This window comes from Octopus sinensis, linkage group LG22 (genome assembly GCF_006345805.1).
Source record: "Octopus sinensis linkage group LG22, ASM634580v1, whole genome shotgun sequence".
NCBI lineage: Eukaryota > Metazoa > Mollusca > Cephalopoda > Octopoda > Octopodidae > Octopus > Octopus sinensis.
The window spans coordinates 4766393-4781987 of NC_043018.1; the positions used below are offsets into that span (position 1 = coordinate 4766393).

Genomic DNA, 15595 nt, shown 5'->3' on the forward strand with positions numbered 1-15595 from the left:
TTCTATAACCTCGTGTCGACCTTGCAAGTGAAATTGGAAAGACGGAGACTGTAAAGAAGCCCGTCAGGTGTAATGGAAACGGCGCATCTTTGTTAAAATTGTGTCACGCTGATTTTCGGTGAGAATTATTTTAAGGGTACAACGTGTGTGTGTGCGGAATACTCAGCCACCTTCACATTAATTCAGGAGCAGATAATTCAGTTAATCGAATAACTGAATCCTCTTTGTCAAACGACGAAGATCCACTACCATCATCATCATCATCAACACTATTGTTAAGATCTGCGAGATCACAATTACGCTCTCCTATCATGGAAGACCAGAAATGACAGCACTTTTCAATTTCTTTTATTATTTATTTTCCATGTGTCTCTTTCAATGGAAAAACAAAATCTGGAGAGACTCTGAATACTTTTAAAATTCTTCCCACTGATGCCAACTATCTTATCAATCACTAATTATAATTTTTTCTAATTATTAAAATTATCTAATTAAGCACCTTCCAGTCCAAAGAAAGGTAACAGTCCTTGCCTAGAGAGTTCCTCCTCCTCGTTTATGGTGAAGCAAGGCGGGATGTGAGGCTGTTCTCTTCGGCTTGGCATTTCGTCTTCATCGTTCGCACGAATTCACCTACTTTTCCCCTCTGATATACACATAGAGTTATATTTTTTTGTTTTATATCAACCTCACAATAGTGGACGGAAATACTGGACAACAAAGAAGGCCTGGTCGTTCTCTTCCATCTCTCCAAACTGCAGCTGTCCTCCGTCAACAACCACCGCCACCGCTCAATCTAATCTGAAGCATTCATAATATACCGGATACCATCAATTCAGTGAGTTTACATTCGTTTCTTCCTTTCTCCTCAACATTTACCTTTTAAATGCGTTGTTATTTAACACCGAACCGTGCAATCGGCCGACACACGGAAAACAGAGTTTAACCCAAAAGCAAAACTCATTTCCTTTCTCCATTCTAATCCATCTTTGTCTTTTCAAACAATTCCTTTGTTTTAATATCATTTTAAATATATACGACGCCTCTTATTTCTTCTTAAGTTCGTTAGTATTTTAATATGTTCGTTATTATATATTTAATAGAAATAACACGCCTCGACCATTCATTTCCTTGTCGAGCTTTATTTCTTTTCGATTTTCTTACATCACCTCGTCTTTTCTTTCTCTTCGTGTAGTTTATTTGTACGAAGAATACAGAAGAAAAGAAATTTTTTAATCAAAAACCCCAAAGTCTACGAGATTGAGTGATCGAGCGAAAGGATAAGAAAAGAAAGATTTTTTTAAAGATCGATCAAAAGAAAAGCACACACACACACAAAAACATCTGAAAATCTTGAAATGGCCAGTCGTAATGGTAAATTGTCGACCTTGATGCAATACCAATTCACCAAGACGGACAAAGAGAAGCTTACACGAAATGCATCTGATGTTAACGATGACGATGCCAAATATCAGTCTGAAGACGATCAATCGAGCTCAGGTAAGATTTTAATTGATAAAACTACATTGAAAATATGTAAACTCTACCTTCCTCTCACACACACACATTGCCTATGTAAATGTATGTATATATGTATACATATTTATATATATATATACACACACACACACATCATGCTACAGCACAGTATATATATATATATTATATATATATATATATATATATACACTGTACTGTAGCATGACCGAAACCTATAATATATATATATGCGTGTGGTGTGTGTGAAACTTCATGTTTACAAACGGAAAGGAAGTACTCAGTATTCACTGCATAGCATTGAATTGCATATTGATATATATATATATATATATATTATATATATATATATATATTTACGATCTGGTGTAAAAAAAACTTAAGGACAGCACATATATATATATATGTGTGTGCTGTCCTTTTTTACACCAGGTCGTGAATTTAGTGAGCTAAATATTCATGCCGCTGTAATGAATTTGCTATATCTATCGGTAGTGTGTGTGTGATGAGAAACGTATTACCTAATTAGTGTTGTTATGTACCAAAGTAATTTACAAGTCACGTGTGTTTATATTTTTATGTGTTGGTCATTGCTGTGTCAAACTTAGGTCAGCTCTGGCCTGACTGGAGGATCTATGTTTAAAAGACGTTCCCGCTGTGACCATCTAGTCTTGTTTTCAGATATCTATAACTTAGTCTATCCCTCGTGTGTTCTTCTTTGGATTGGCGGTAGTTTGAAATAGAGGTTTTGGTTGCTCTTTCTAGCATGTCGAACAATGACTTAGATGGTCTCCACTTCTGTAGTATTCAAATTTAGTTTAATTGTATCAACTAACAATTGTCTCTATATATATGTGTATGTATTGTTTTTGTGTGAAGTTATATATATAAAAGCAATTTAACATTAACTGAAGCATTTATTCTACACGTTTTTACAAGGAAAAGTTTGCTCGTGGTTTCCAAGTTTCGCCTTGCTCTCTGTCCTCAGACCATAAACCGAACTCATAGACGTGACATAATGAGCTTATGATGTTGGAGATTTCTCTCGTTTTTTTCTCTTCTATGGGTTTCCAGAAAACACAGTGTGTCTGAGGAGTTATTAACACCCAGTTTCTTTCAGTGACATTCTTTTTATTAATGGCGGGACCTAATGAATGTTGGCTTGACAAATGAAGAGAAGAAAAACATCTTTTAAAGAGAATAATGGACACTTTGCTTTTAATATCTTTCTATATACTTTTTGATTTATGCATTATGTTAGTAGGCCTGGGTCCGTCGTCGACTCTGTAATAAATAATAAACTTCACTTTATAAAATTCTTTAAGAACTTTTTCTTAGTAAAAATTTATAAGTAACAGAAATGTCACTTAAGGTGAAGAAGTCTTTGAAGTTCCTATATGATTTGTTTAAAATGAATTCCAAGTTAAAAACTTATGGAAACTTCAGTTTAAAGGAAAATATTTTATTTATGGATGTAGGTAGGGTTAGGGGTAGGATACCTGGATTTTAGGGGTTGTATTTTGAATCGAATCTGAAGTAGCAATATTTTTCACATGACAACTTAACCACCGGTCAAAAATAGATTGAGAGAAAGTAAAAGGCAGTCATTTGGATCTTTCTCGTTTTTATTATTGTTGAGTCTTTAATATTGCAACTTTTACTGGGGTTAAACTAACATTTCGAATTCCAGTGATGATATGTGTAGAGAAATATATATGACCACCCCGGTGCATTAGCATGGCCGCAGCTCTGAGCTGAAACTACAAATATATATATATTTGGGTGTCTCGAGGGACAGGGGGGATTTTAAGTTTCCTGTTCATCCATTATTTGTCCTTTCTGTGTTAGCTCTTCGATTTTTGTTGTGTTTGATAAAAAAAGGAACTGAACATTCACTTGGCCAAATCATTTAATAGCCTTGAAGGCATGATGGTCACTCAACCTCATTTCGATTCGACAAATTCGACGGTCCTTGGTTGGTCAGTGAGAATGAAATGTCCGCGACATCCGTCATGCGTGTTCGATATCGACATAGAAGTCATTCATTAGACCTCAACTCAATTTGGTGTTGTGTCTCTTGAGAAAACACATCGGTGTCCGTCACCAACCCAATAACCTTTCTTGGCTGCCTTCGATTGCTATGAAAATGAAATCTCACACCTTGTTTTATATATGTCTCTCTTTACCAGCAGCGGGTTAGGGTTATCAAGTTTTGTTAGGCCCTCTTCTGATGTGGCTTTGCAAGTCCCCCCCCTCCTTATCCATATGTTACTCTTATTTAACAAACATCGGTACTACTTGAGAACAGTGGTCCCAGTGCGCGCACTCGCGCATCCGAACTAGCTAGTCATGACTAGTCGATCCTTACTTTGTGATTTTGTTTTATTTACTTTGTTTAACAAAAATTATTTATTTTGTGTTTTATTAACTTTGCTAGCTAGTCGTTGTAGGATCGACTAGTCACGACTAGCTAGCGCCACTACGCGAGTGCGCGCACCGGGACCACTGTACCCAAACATCGATAAATCAATCATATCCTTCCCCTTTCTGTTTAAATGTTCCAAACTTAACGAATGTTATTGTATTTACACACCTCGTGCGCGTTTATGTGACTACGAAATACTTATATATACTTTATCCATCTACACACACATACCTTTGTATAGACCGGCGTTGGTTTTTTTACATACTATTAATAAATCTTGTGCCAATTACATCCTTTTATTTTCTCTTTCGTGTTCGGTCTCGACTCTTAATCTTAAATGTCTATATATTTTATAATTGTATAATTTGCAACTTGCAGAACTATTAGTTAACAAAAGAGAAAAGGAAGTAACGACTTTGAATTTCCATGAATTATTATTTGTCATTAAAGATAAATCATGGAATAAATGTTCTTCTTTCTTTTAAAGTCTTTCAACCTGAGTCATTCGTCTGAGTTGGAATACATCCCGTCTTCGTCTTACTTTCTCTGTTCTGTAAGAAGTTGGCTTGTATTATACTGAGACTTCGTAAAGAATATATTTTGTTCTTATTACTTAATATTGTATATGCAGTGTCTGTCTATCTAACTATGGGTGGGCGAGATGTGTGTGTATATATTATATATATATATATTTCTTTACTACCCACAAGGGGACAGACAAACGGATTAAGTCGATTACATCGAACCCAGTGCGTAACTGGTACTTAATTTATCGACCCCGAAAGGCAAAGTCGACCTTGGCGGAATTTGAACGGCTACGCATTTCGCCCGACGTGCTAACGTTTCTGCCAGCTCGCCTTTATATATATATATTATATATATATATATATATATATATATATATATATATATATGCATGCGTAATGCACGCACACACATGCTCTCTCTATCACACGCGAGTGCGCTCACTCGAATATTAAAGGAACACTTTTTTTTTTTGTCGCATCTCTTGTAAATAATTAATTTATTAGCTGCTATTATGTAAACTTGTAAACAGGTTCTTAATTAGCTGTGGTGTTTTAATTATAATGTTCTTTAAAATTAAATTAATAGTTCCGATTTAAAAAATATCGATGCAGATGAGGAAGCTAGCCTTTCCGGGTTCTCTACCTGCTAGAAATAACAGCCAAAATTTCGTTGACATCGCATCTCACCGTCTTAAATAAAGAATACATACAAAAAGAAGACGGGATAGTTACGGGTGGAGCACCTTCGATCTGTCTTGAACAGGAGCTAAACAAACATCACGCTAAATGACACCAAAAGGCCAAGTGGGATTCCATGTGGGAGGTTGTTACATGCTGTGAAGGTGGAAGGAAGACTTGTCAGTTATCTTTTATAATTCATTTCCCTTCGTTAGCCATCTTTTTACACATGGAAATTCGCCGTCTTTGAATTAATTAATCCGAACTGATGTAGCGATCGCTCTATTACTATTCCCCACCACCACCAACTCGACGACCTGATAAAGCTATTTTGGGCGATTTTTATTGTTTCCTGCTATTCCATGAACGTGGTGGTGTTTAGAATTAGCGACTAAAAGCATAACTAGCCGGGTATCGTGGATGGAAATTTCACCTTAAAAAAAGGAAGAAAGAAAAATAATAAATGTACTAATTTCTGTTTTGTTGCATATAAATTTATAGATTTTCATAATAATGTTTTGAAGTTTCGTCGTTTCCTTTTGTTGTGAAGGCTGTCGTAAATCTGACGCCCAAACACGTTGGATTCTTAATTCATAATCAAGGCCGTTTAAAGCATAATACTTGAACCCTTTTTAGTATACCTATACAAGTGTGCCCCCCCCCCCCCGACTTTGTTTCTTGACAGCGTCTAGAAAAACTGGAAAAATGAAGGACTTATGAACGACTTCTGATTTCTCGTTATTTTCTCCCTACCTGTTTGAAATCATTACAAGTTTTGCATCATCTTCAGGAGTCAAAATTGGTCAGCATCGAGTTCGAAACCTAGTCAGGTGGCAGGTGCTCTTTTTTCAAAGGATTCTTCCTCAACTTTGATTCGATTGTAATTGAAGTTGCTAATTAAAAATATCGGGATAATTTTTCGTGTCTAACAATCAATTGTCTTTTCTCTCTGGGATTCAAAGTCAATTTTCTTCTACACTAATGTCCAGTTTGATAATTTTCAAGTTTCAAAATATATCCTGAAATGGGGTAAAATGAGTATTGTGTAATTTCAATAATTTCTTATCTTTAACTGCATGGTGAGTAAATATCTCACGAAAAGGACACTCCAGCAGATCGTGAAGAAGCAGACATAGAAGACATATTTTATGTTGTCTTTTTTATTCAGTCGGTTTTCGTTAATTTCATATCATGTGCCATTTTTCCCTGATCCTCTTTCATTTGACCTAGATATTTAATTTTTTTTTGTGTTTCTGATCTTTCTTGATATCTCTAGAGGTGAATATAGATTTGTATGAGTTTGTTTTCTGGACAATTGAAGTTGCAAATTTACCTTATCTTGGCTTACTCATTGGTGCCCCAGCCAAATTTGTCTTTTATATGCTCAAAGAGAATGGCAATAATGTTCTGACATAGTGATCAGATTATGTTGTAATGCTTTTAATGCATTTGCTTAGCTGGAATAGTTTTTGTCTGGTGGTGAGCATAAAGTCAGAAGTGCAAGCTTAAAGCACCTCATTCCCCAGCCTGGAGTTTTTAATGAAACTTTTACAAATACCCTTCAGATGATTTACATTCCAATTGTATTGAAATTTGATGTGAAAAAATTTTCCATGGGATAGAAGTTTCGGAAAATTCACACAAGTCAACTTTGCTTCTTCCTAACTTTCAGAAAGATGGAGATATTTTGATGAAATTTTTTAAAAATGCGTTTCAGAATGTGTAAATTACCATTAACAGAAAACTGGTGAGCACGCACACATATTTTAAGACATCACAATTCTTTTCGAAATTTCAAGTTTCATGGCTAACAATTTTTTTTATTTATTCATGTTGAAAGTTATGAGGTAACAAAGCTGACTTGTGCGAATCTTCAGAAATTCCTCTCCCACAACAAATTCTGATAATAATGGGAATCTACATCAATTGAAGCATATTTGTATAAAATTTCATTAAAAAATATCCATTTTTCTAGAAGTTATGAGGAAACGGTTTGGTGCTATTTACACAACACCAGCATTGGCTATATTGCCTCTATGAAGCCCAATGCTCAAAAGGGGCTTTTTATGTGCCACTGGCACTGGTGCCAGTTATGTGACACCAGTGTTGGCCATGACTACAATTTCACTTGGTTTGATGGGTCTTCTCAAGCAGAGTCTATCGCTAAAGACCTGTCACTAGTCAGCCATTTTTAATAGTCCATTAAACTTTTATTGAGATGGTTTCATGTCCCAAAGTCTCGGGGTTTATTTAGTTCTATACCTACTACAAATGTGCCTAAACTTAAGTTCCTATGGCTTGGACTTTGGGATTTAGTTAGGTCAGAAAACACATGCAAAGCTTACACTTGTTTCACAGAATATTTATGTAAAGTAAGCTTTACATAAATATTTAAAAAGCCCACCCCACCATCCCTGTTTTATTTTCAAGAACCTGAAAAAGTAGGCAACTGCTATACCATGGACACTATTAATTTGTGTAATTTGAAGATAATTATTACCTTAGTTTCAAAGATATGACATCACAAACATAGCTAATTATTCATTTAAGTCTAATTAGATAAGACTTCAACCAATTTTCTGGACATTCAAATTGTCATAAGTCCTAAAATATTCATCCAAATTTCCCAAATGAGGCATCAAAATCTTTCTTTTCCAATTCTCTCCAAGAAAACAGAGAGTAGAAATTAGATTTAAATATTTTCAAAAGTTCATAGTGATGCCTACTGTGATCTCTTCCGAATCTGAAGTCACCAAAAGTTTTGTCTTTTGGAGTGGAAATGAGTACACCATTGAGTTGAGCGTAGAAGCTTTCCTTCCTTTTATCTTCAGTATCCAAAGTTGGAGTATAGGTGCTGACGATGGTGGTGGCGTTTTGATTCCTGCCAAGCATAATCATCAGTGTCATATGTCATTCATTAGTTCTAAGGGGTTGCTGTTTCAAATGGCAACCCCACCACCATAGATCCTAAGTTGTTCAGGGTCTTGACCTTTACAAAAGAAGGTGTGTTGACCATGTTTCTCTTTTGCTCTTCTGGTCTCACTCAGAGCAACAATATCAAAATTCACAAGCTACAAAGGCAATTCTTCTTTCAGGTCTGTCTAAGCTTGAGTTCATCCATTCCATGTTCTGTAGCTTTTTGACCACGTGTTGGTGAAACCCTCTGGACATTATTTTTTAGCTCCTTCCTGTTTTCATGGTGTGCAGAGCAGATCCTAAAGAGGTCTGTGTAGTTGAGGATACCACTGCTGAACAACTTTTCTGCTTCATTTCAAAAAGTTGAACCGACTGAATCTAGTATTCCTTGCTTCTGTGCCAATTCATGACAAAGAGTTTCCAGCCATCACTAATCTGCTCCGGTTGCCCTTTCCTGATTGCCAAAAGACTTAATTTTTTAAACAAAGATGCCTGTGCGTGATGTTGTTTAATGTGTACTTGTTGTTGCACTCCAAGAAGCACATGGCCCTTCACAAATCTGACAATAGAACCCAATGGAAGGAAACCAGAACAATTGGAGTTGTCAAATCTCTTGCAGCTTTCATCTTCCTTCACAGCTGTTGAGTTAGGTAACTTCATCCATCTGATCTGTTTTTGAAGTCTAGACAATGGAGTGTCTTTGATCTGGCTGTTACTAACGGACCCATCTGGTAGGTTTACACCCATCCAGCATGGCCCTACTAGATCGTAGCAGCACACAAGCCTCTGCAGTACAACAATTCAGTACCCCCGTATAAAAGAAAAGAAATCATTGTTGGTTTAAATTATGAAATATTAAAAGAAAATATTCCTGTATCTGTGTTTATGAGGTGATGAAATGGCAGAGTGGATAAGGTATTGAACTTGCAGATCTGATGTCAGTCCATACCAGGCTTCTGGTATTTTATTGAAACCTGTCTATCATCGTCATCTCCTTTTTCATATTTGCATAAGTCAAGCTGATTTTCTATGGTTGAATGCCTTTCCTGTTGCCAACCCTCACCCATTTTCATGCAAAGCAATATTTCCCCATGGTCAGATGTGTTCTCTGTTTTGAAGACTGGAAACGAACACTGCTTGTATCACAGTGATGCTTGTTAACAAACATCATGTGATATCAAGACAAGGCTATGCACAATTACACACATGGTGAACTTTCAGTTTCTGTCTACCAAATCCTCTCAAGGTTTTTTTCAGCCTGGGGCTATAGTACAGGACACTTGCCCAAGATACTGCACAGTGGGACTGAACCTAATATCATGTGGTTGGGAAGCCAGCTTCTTAACCACACAGTCAGGCGTCTGCTTATTTCTTTCATAGTTACTTGACCATTTTTTTAGCAGAATTGACTGACCTTTTACACTCTCTGTTTAAATTCCGCCAAGGTTAACTTTACTTGTTATCCTGCCGGGGTCGATATGGTACCTGTCCAGAACTTTGGCCTAATTTGATTAATTGATATTGACATCTTTGGCTTCTTTAAACCAGTACCTACATCCAAGAATCCCAAATACTGTAAATACATGAGTGGTATAAACCACAACAACTGCAATATTAGTATTCCTGTGAGGAGCAATAACTCTTTCCCCAAATATTATTAGCTTGGGAAAACATACACCCAACACCTGGGTAGGTTGACAAAAGAAGATAGCTTCATCATCATTGTTTAACGTCTATTGTCCATGTTGGCATGGGTTGGATGGTTTGACTGAAGTCTGGAGAGCCAGTGGCTGTACCAGGCTCCAATCTGATTTGGCAATGTTTCTAAAGTTGGATGCCCTTCCTAATGCCAAATACTCTGAGAGTGTTGTGGGTGCTTTTTACGTGCCACCAGCATAAGAGCCAGTCAGGTGGGCCTAAGCAAAATTCTGTCTGTCTGGGAACCCTGTGTCTCAGTCTATATTTGCTCTACAAGTCCTGACTTATAAACTTTATAATATATTTTTTGCTGTTTCATACATTTTCTCCATCTTTTTATTAATTATTTTACCTAAAAGCACCATCTGAACATGCCCAATGCCAGTACCCCCTGACTGGCTTCCATGCCGGTGACACATAAAAAGCACAATCCGAACGTGATTGATGCCAGGCCCACCTGACTGGCTCCCATGCCAATGGCATGTAAAAAGTACCCACTACACTCTCGGAGTGGTTGGCATTAGAAAGGGCAACCAGCTGTAGAAACATTGCCTGATCAGATTGGAGCCTGGTGCAACCTCCTGGCTTGCCAGTCCCAATTCAAACCGTCCAACCTATGCCAAACGGACATTAAACAAAGATGATGATGATCCTGGGATTGAAAATCTGCCTGTCATTTGGTTCTTGAACATCCAGCATTGGGATCTAATTTAAAAGCATTTGGGTTGCTATTTCTAGCAGGTAAAGCTTGGCTGATCCATGCCATCTTACAGCATTTAGCTAATGAGTTTGATACCTGGCAAAAATGTGTAGCACCTGGAGTTCTAGTTATGTTTGGTATTTAGTTAGGTTAATCTGAAGCATCTGTAATATTTCTTAGCCTTTTCTTTCCTTTATGACAATCAGTTCATTCCTGATCCTAAGTAATAAGATTGTTCTTGATCTAATTCTTTTATTGTGTATTAATCCTTTATCATTCAGATAAGTCTACCAAATACGATGCTTATTCATTCACATTGTTAACATCATTTAGTGTCCATTTTCCATACTGGCATAAATTGGATGGTTTGACAGGAACTTGTAAACCAGAAGACTGCATCAAACTCCACTGTCTATTTTGGCATGGTTTTTGCTGTTGGATGCCTTTCTTTGCACCTACTTTACTGAGTGGATTTTCACTTGGCACTAGAAAGCTCTGTTTTAGCATGATTTTTACAGCTGGATGCCCTTCCTAATGCCGACCACTTTACAGCCTGTACTGGGTGCTACTTATATACGGATATATAAAAGTTTTAGATTGGAAAGAAAGTCTTGTCACATTTTTGGCATGATCACTTTAAGGTGCCTCTTCAGTACTTTTGGTAAAATAAGGATTGATTTTTACATTCTGAAATATTTTTTTCTTTGCAGATTATCTTGTGCCATCGTGGTTAGATTTGTGTCAGTTTTACCCTTTTAACCGTTTAGCATTCACACTGGCTGTATCTGACCCAACAATTCTACCTGTTTTATGTTCAAATTGACCAGATCCAGCCTCTCACACATATCCTACAATGCCTTTCTATAAATAAAACAGTTACATCATTGAAATCTTGAAGCTGTGATAACACATGATTAATTCAAAGCAAAGTGAATAAAAAAAGAATACATTACATTAGACAAAGTAATCTGATTCCGAAAGAGTTAAAAGGAGTTTAACTTGGATCCATGTCAGACACTGCAAGGAATATTTATTCTGTTTATGAAAATGAAGCTTAAGTGTCCAGACATACCAGATTTGCTTGGGAAATATTTCTGTTGCAGAAACCCCTTAATTTGAACCATTCTTGGGGAAAATCCAAAGTAAGTTGTGTAAGAATGAACAAAATAGATAGATTTCAGTGACACTGTAATAATAAAGCACTTTCATAAAAGAGGAAGAGTGAGAAGGTCCCCTCCTCATCATCTGACTGCTTCTGAGATGAATCAAAAAGTTATTCTTCTGCTTGTCGTTGAAGAGTAAACTTATTGCTGAACCTTCCTTGAGTAGAATCATTGCAAGTGATGTCAAGTAGGTTCTCTATAATTGTATCCAATGAAAACAATAATGGTTAGCAACCAATGATAAAAGAGAGTCCATCCCCAAACCAGGACTACACCTGAAAAATTGTTGTGCTCTGTGTTTGGTGGGATAACGGAAGGTGTAATCTGTCATTAAGTGAGTATTAAACCTAAATGAAACAGTTAATATGGAGAAGTATTGTCATAAATTGGAAGAATTGCCCCAAAATTTGCAGAAAATGTACCCATGATTGGTCAGTCATATGAAGTTTTGCTTCTTCCTCCAGACTTTACTCCATCTTGACCCCCCCCCCTTCTTTTCAGAATCCTTGCAACAGATTATCAACTGTGAAGGAGTTAGAAATGGTATTATTTCTTTGCTTTGATACTGGAAAAATTTTACACTCGGAGTGACCAAGTTTGCTAGATAAATAGGGATTATGTTATCAATATGAAGGGAAATCCCTTGATTCCCTATCATCTGGTCGAGCTTGCTCGGACATTTTTAACCCATGCATGCCATCCCCCTCAGTCCTGTATTGGTTGAGGGAGGTCTTCAGGGAGGCTTCCAGTGTCTCTGTTGAGTTGGGTCTACATATTTTGTATTTGGATGTCCATCTCCAGTATGGCCATGCTTTGGCATCCATAGCTGTCGGTCACTTGCCAGCTCTTGTTCAGCTTGTCAGCAATGTCCTGGAAAGGGATTTCTATATAGCTGTCTCTTGAGGGAATGAGTTCTCCAAGATATGTTTATTTTATTATGATACAGGGTTCCAACTGGGCTGCTGCTACAAAGCCCACTCACCACACTTATTGGTCCATCCTCACTTTCTCCAGGTCCTGGATTCTCCGTAATCAAGTTGTTGATGTAAGTGTGACATTTCCCTCCTCCTATATCACCATGAAGCAGCTTCCACAAACCTAACTTGGATGCTATCCGCTCAGGATGGTGCACACACTGACCAGATAGTCACAGCCATCTTTGCCTGATCTTCTTGCAAACCTTCAGCAGGTCTCCATAAAAACATTCATTTGTCATATGTTGCTGCAATTTCACATTTAGGGGCCATTCGTAGCATCCTTAAGTAGCATTCATTTATCCCAGTTGATAATTTCTTTGTCAGTGTCCATGTTTTACTGCCATAAAATGGCTCTGATTCGACAGTTGCATGTGACTGCCGGGCCATGCTTGTGTCTTCCTCATCTTGAAGTCTTGGAACCACTCCGCATCACTTGATTGGTTGAAAGACATCGATTTGGTTTTCTTGACATTTGTGTGATGTTTTAAGACTGCTCTTAACATTTGGGTGTAAGTTCATTCTAATCTGAATATAAGTTTTTTGGTAAGCATCCAAAGAAGCAGTTGTTTTTCTTTTTTCCCCTTGTCTTGAAATGTGACAGAACTTTCTTTCCAACCTGATAGTAAATTTTAGAAATGTTCCTTTTTATGTTGTGAATTAAGTTAATTCATAAACTGTGTTTTGTGATTGCATTAATACTTTGAATAAGAGGAAATCTTTTTTTTTCTCTCTCTTTATTTCATGTTATTTCAATTTCTGATTTATTACAGAAACAGAAACTTCTAAATCAGGTAAGCCGTCCCCGGTCTCTGATGAGACAGGTAATGAGAAAACTACCAACGATGCTGATTCTCTGTCTGACTTCATGAAGGATTCAGATAAGGAGAGTGACTGGGACAGTGACGAACATCAGGACTGGTCTGGCAAGAAGACAAATGGCTACGTTCGGAAGAAGAAAAGGATCAAGTAAGATGGAATTTAATAAAAATAACTCCTCAAAAGGCCCTGTTTCTGTGTCAATCTAGAGCAACAGATTCTTTTCCCTCTAAATGGGCTTGCCTTTAAATTCCAAATGGGTTGTGAAGACAAGCTCCTTAAAATTGTTGAAATATTTGGCTAAATGTAAAACGACGACAAGTCATTTCCCTGGTTAAAAAGGGTCAATCTTATGAACCCCACGTCAGTATTATCCATTCTATTCTGCCCCCTACAAGTCTCCTTACCAGCCCCCTTGCCTGCATTTCTTCCTCCTTCATTTTCAATGAGGTCTTTCTTGGTCTTCTACTTTCCCTCATTTCAATTTCAGCCTTCCTCTGCACATGATTCAGCCATTTCATCCCATTTCTTTTCCCTTCATCCATCATCTGACTCAATTCTCATCATTCCCTGCAGTTCATTTCTCTCTCTCTCTCTCTCTCTCTCTCTCTCTCTCTCTCTATCAGTGATTCTCCAAACACTAAATGAACCTTGTTTTTATTCTTTCCAACTGTTTTGCTTTCTGTTGTGCTCTGAACTTTGCCCAGGCTATTCTTATTCTAGCAGCTACACTCTCAGAGCAACCGCCCCTGCTACTGACTTGGTCACCTAGGTAACAGAAGCTATTGACTACTTGTAGTTTCTTCCCCTGGAATGTGATGGAGGCTGTTTTCTGTACATTTTCAGTGTTCATTGCCCCTGAGCATTTGCCACACATAAAATCTGTCTTCCAAGTTAGCCCTCCTTTGATATTACTGCACCTCTTATGTGTCCATAGCTTACACCAGGTACATCTTATGGAGTTTCTATCTACATCTTTTCTACAGATTGAGCAGGGCCATCTACCTGAAGGGATTTGTGGTTTGTCTGCCTTCCTACTTATTAAGACTTTGATTTTTGCTAGCTTGTCTCTAAGGCCCTTCGATTCTAGACCTTGCTTTCACACCTGAAACTTCTCCTCTAGTTCTGATAGTGACTCAGCAATTAGAGGAAGGTCGTCAGCATAGAGGAGCTCCTAGGGGTATCCTGTCTTGAATTCCTCTGTTATTGCCTAGAGGACTATGATGATTAAGAGGGAGCTGAGGACTGATCCTTGGTGGACCCCTACCCCAACTCGGAATTCTTCACTGTACTCATTACCAACCCTCACCTTACTGACAACATCCCTGTACATGGCTTGTACAGCTCTCACCAACCACTCATCTATCCCTAGTTTCCTCATTAACCACCCAATAAGGGATCAGGGGACCCTGTCAAAGGCTTTCTCCATGTCAACAAAATCCAAGTACAGAGGTTTTTCTTTGGCTAGGTATTCCTTCTTCAGCTATCTTACCAGAAATATAGCATCAGTGGTGCTTTTCTCTGGCACAAACCCAAACTGCATCTTGTCTAGACTGACTCTCTCCCTAATTAGTTGGGCTATGACCCTCTCCGTGACTTTCACCTGATCCAACAATTTGATACCTCTGTAATTATTTGTATCTAATGTATCACCTTTACCCTTGTAGCAGTTGACTATGGTGCTGCTACACCAGTCATTGGGTATGACTTGTTCACGTATCACCTGATTGACTATATGGGTGACTAGACTATCGCTGACACCACCAGATATTTTAAGCATCTCTGCGGTGATTCCTGATGGGCTAGGGGCTTTCCCTGTTTTCATACCCTTAATTGCTTTATCTACCTAAGTACTGTCAAGGAATAATGCTAGAGTTGTGGAATTTTGGGTCGACATTTGGCAGGCTCACTTTCTACCATTCATTCTCTTCATTTAGCAACCATTCACATTGGTGTCTCCAAATCTCTCTCTTTGCTGCCTCATTAAATGCAAGTGAGCTATCATCCATGCGGACACATTTCTCTCCTACAACATCACAATTCTCTCTCACACACTATCTTGCAAAATGAAATACTTCAAGTTTTTGGTCCTCACGACGCAGAACATTGGCAAATTTTTTCTTATCTGCTTCCTCCCTGGCTAAGTAAATCTGTCTTCTAGCTTCCCTTCTGGCAATCTGATACAATTCCCTGCTACCACC

General features: G+C 37.7%; 1 protein-coding gene across 1 annotated transcript in view; it reads left to right on the top strand.

The window, feature by feature from the left end:
• The first annotated feature begins 469 nt into the window (after nt 1–469).
• Nucleotides 470–15595, top strand: part of LOC115223208 (SWI/SNF-related matrix-associated actin-dependent regulator of chromatin subfamily A containing DEAD/H box 1) — a 53564-nt gene continuing 38438 nt past the window's right edge. The window contains exons 1-3 of the mRNA XM_029793680.2: nt 470–835; nt 1193–1497; nt 13349–13544. Of these exons, the coding sequence (XP_029649540.1) occupies nt 1356–1497; nt 13349–13544 (338 nt within the window). The 5' untranslated portion in view covers nt 470–835; nt 1193–1355. The remainder of the gene's footprint in view (nt 836–1192; nt 1498–13348; nt 13545–15595) is intronic.